Source organism: Symphodus melops (assembly GCF_947650265.1).
Source record: "Symphodus melops genome assembly, chromosome: 15".
Lineage (NCBI taxonomy): Eukaryota > Metazoa > Chordata > Actinopteri > Labriformes > Labridae > Symphodus > Symphodus melops.
This window is the reverse complement of record NC_136705.1, coordinates 423,502-424,993: the sequence shown is the minus strand read 5'-3', so window position 1 is coordinate 424,993 and position 1,492 is coordinate 423,502. Positions and strand designations below refer to the sequence as shown.

Genomic DNA, 1,492 nt, shown 5'->3' with positions numbered 1-1,492 from the left:
ACACACACTACACTACTACACACACTACACTACTACACAACAGACTACACACACTACACTACTACACAACAGACTACACACACTACACTACTACACAGCAGACTACACACACTACACTACTACACAGCAGACTACACACACTACACTACTACACAACAGACTACACACACTACACTACTACACAACAGACTACACACACTACACTACTACACAGCAGACTACACACACTACACTACTACACAGCAGACGTAATGCGAGGTTTCTGCACACGCAGTGGAGGAGGACGGTCCTGCAGCAGCCTGAGCCAATCAGGTGCTGCGTTTGTTTGTTTTGATGCATCACGCTGATGTGCTTGTTGCATTCAGTTATATTCAGACTTTGTGAAATATTGATTGTGCACCAGTGACTTGATTTAAATGTTGTGACTGCGACTCGAGATATAACGCCACGTCAGCCCGTCTCATGAGACTTGTTAGTCGTATCGATAACATGAAAATGATTTATTGGTGGGTTTTTCAAAAGGTGGTCCCTGAGGACCCAGCTGGCGATCTTCATCTTTATGTTAGATACACAAACGTGCTAACAGCTCGTTTGTTAGTTGGAAAGCTCCTTCCTACGTTTAGAAACAGTCTTAAAGCTTTGAGCTGAGATTGCTTTGAATATTTAAAATCGAAGGAATTTATTTATGGTCTAAAGCTGTCTAAGGTTGATTGACAGCAGTTAGCATCAATATGGTGCTAACAGTTACATTCTCGCCTGCTCTGGTTTATCTGGGATTTTCTTGGTTTCCTGCTGGGAGTCCCAAACTGTGTCCCAGTTTTCAGAAAGACCTTTTGAGTCCCTGCAGCTCTTTCAGCATCAGCCAGTGTTGGAGGGACAGGCTCTGTCCGCTCATTGTTTCCTGTCTCACTTCTCAAGCAGCACCTGTTATGTGAAAGTGTGCAGTGAAATCATGACCATCACATATCTCCACTAACGCTGTCTGATATGTTGATGTCATTAATCTTCAGACTTATGTTGTCTGATGGAAAAGGGCAGCACGGATACTTTGATGCAATGATTGATATTTGGCGGTATGGTTCTGATCCATTACAGGGACACGGAGCAGCAGGACCTCCAGCTCAGAGCAGGAGTGGACGCTGATGAATGGACAGCAATGTGGACGATCATTCCCCTTGGACATCTGTATCTATTGGATTTGATCTTTATTGTTAAAGCCTCTTTGGGAACGTTGAGCTGCGGCTCCTCTCCTGAGAGTGCACGGTCCCTCTGAGCCTGAAACACACGTGCTGAAGTGTTTGTCCCATATAATAGACTCAAGCCTCAAAGAGCTTCTCAACACATCAGAGAGCCGTGAGAAGATGAGTCAACGCTCTTCATCAGGGTGACTCTTCTTCATTTCAACGTGAAAATATCACATCTCATCGTCTTTGTACGTGCATGAAGCTGAGCGCGTGCGAGAGAGAGAGAGAGAGAGAGAGAGAGAGAGAGA

At 44.8% G+C, this 1,492-nt stretch overlaps 1 protein-coding gene across 1 annotated transcript in view; it reads left to right on the top strand.

Moving 5' to 3' along the window:
- Positions 1-1,075: 1,075 nt before the first annotated feature.
- Positions 1,076-1,492, top strand: part of kndc1 (kinase non-catalytic C-lobe domain containing 1) — a gene marked incomplete at its 5' end in the record, with an annotated part of 23,062 nt that continues 22,645 nt past the window's right edge. Inside the window, 1 exon segment of the mRNA XM_079362310.1 lies at positions 1,076-1,153. Coding sequence (XP_079218436.1) covers positions 1,076-1,153 — 78 coding nt within the window.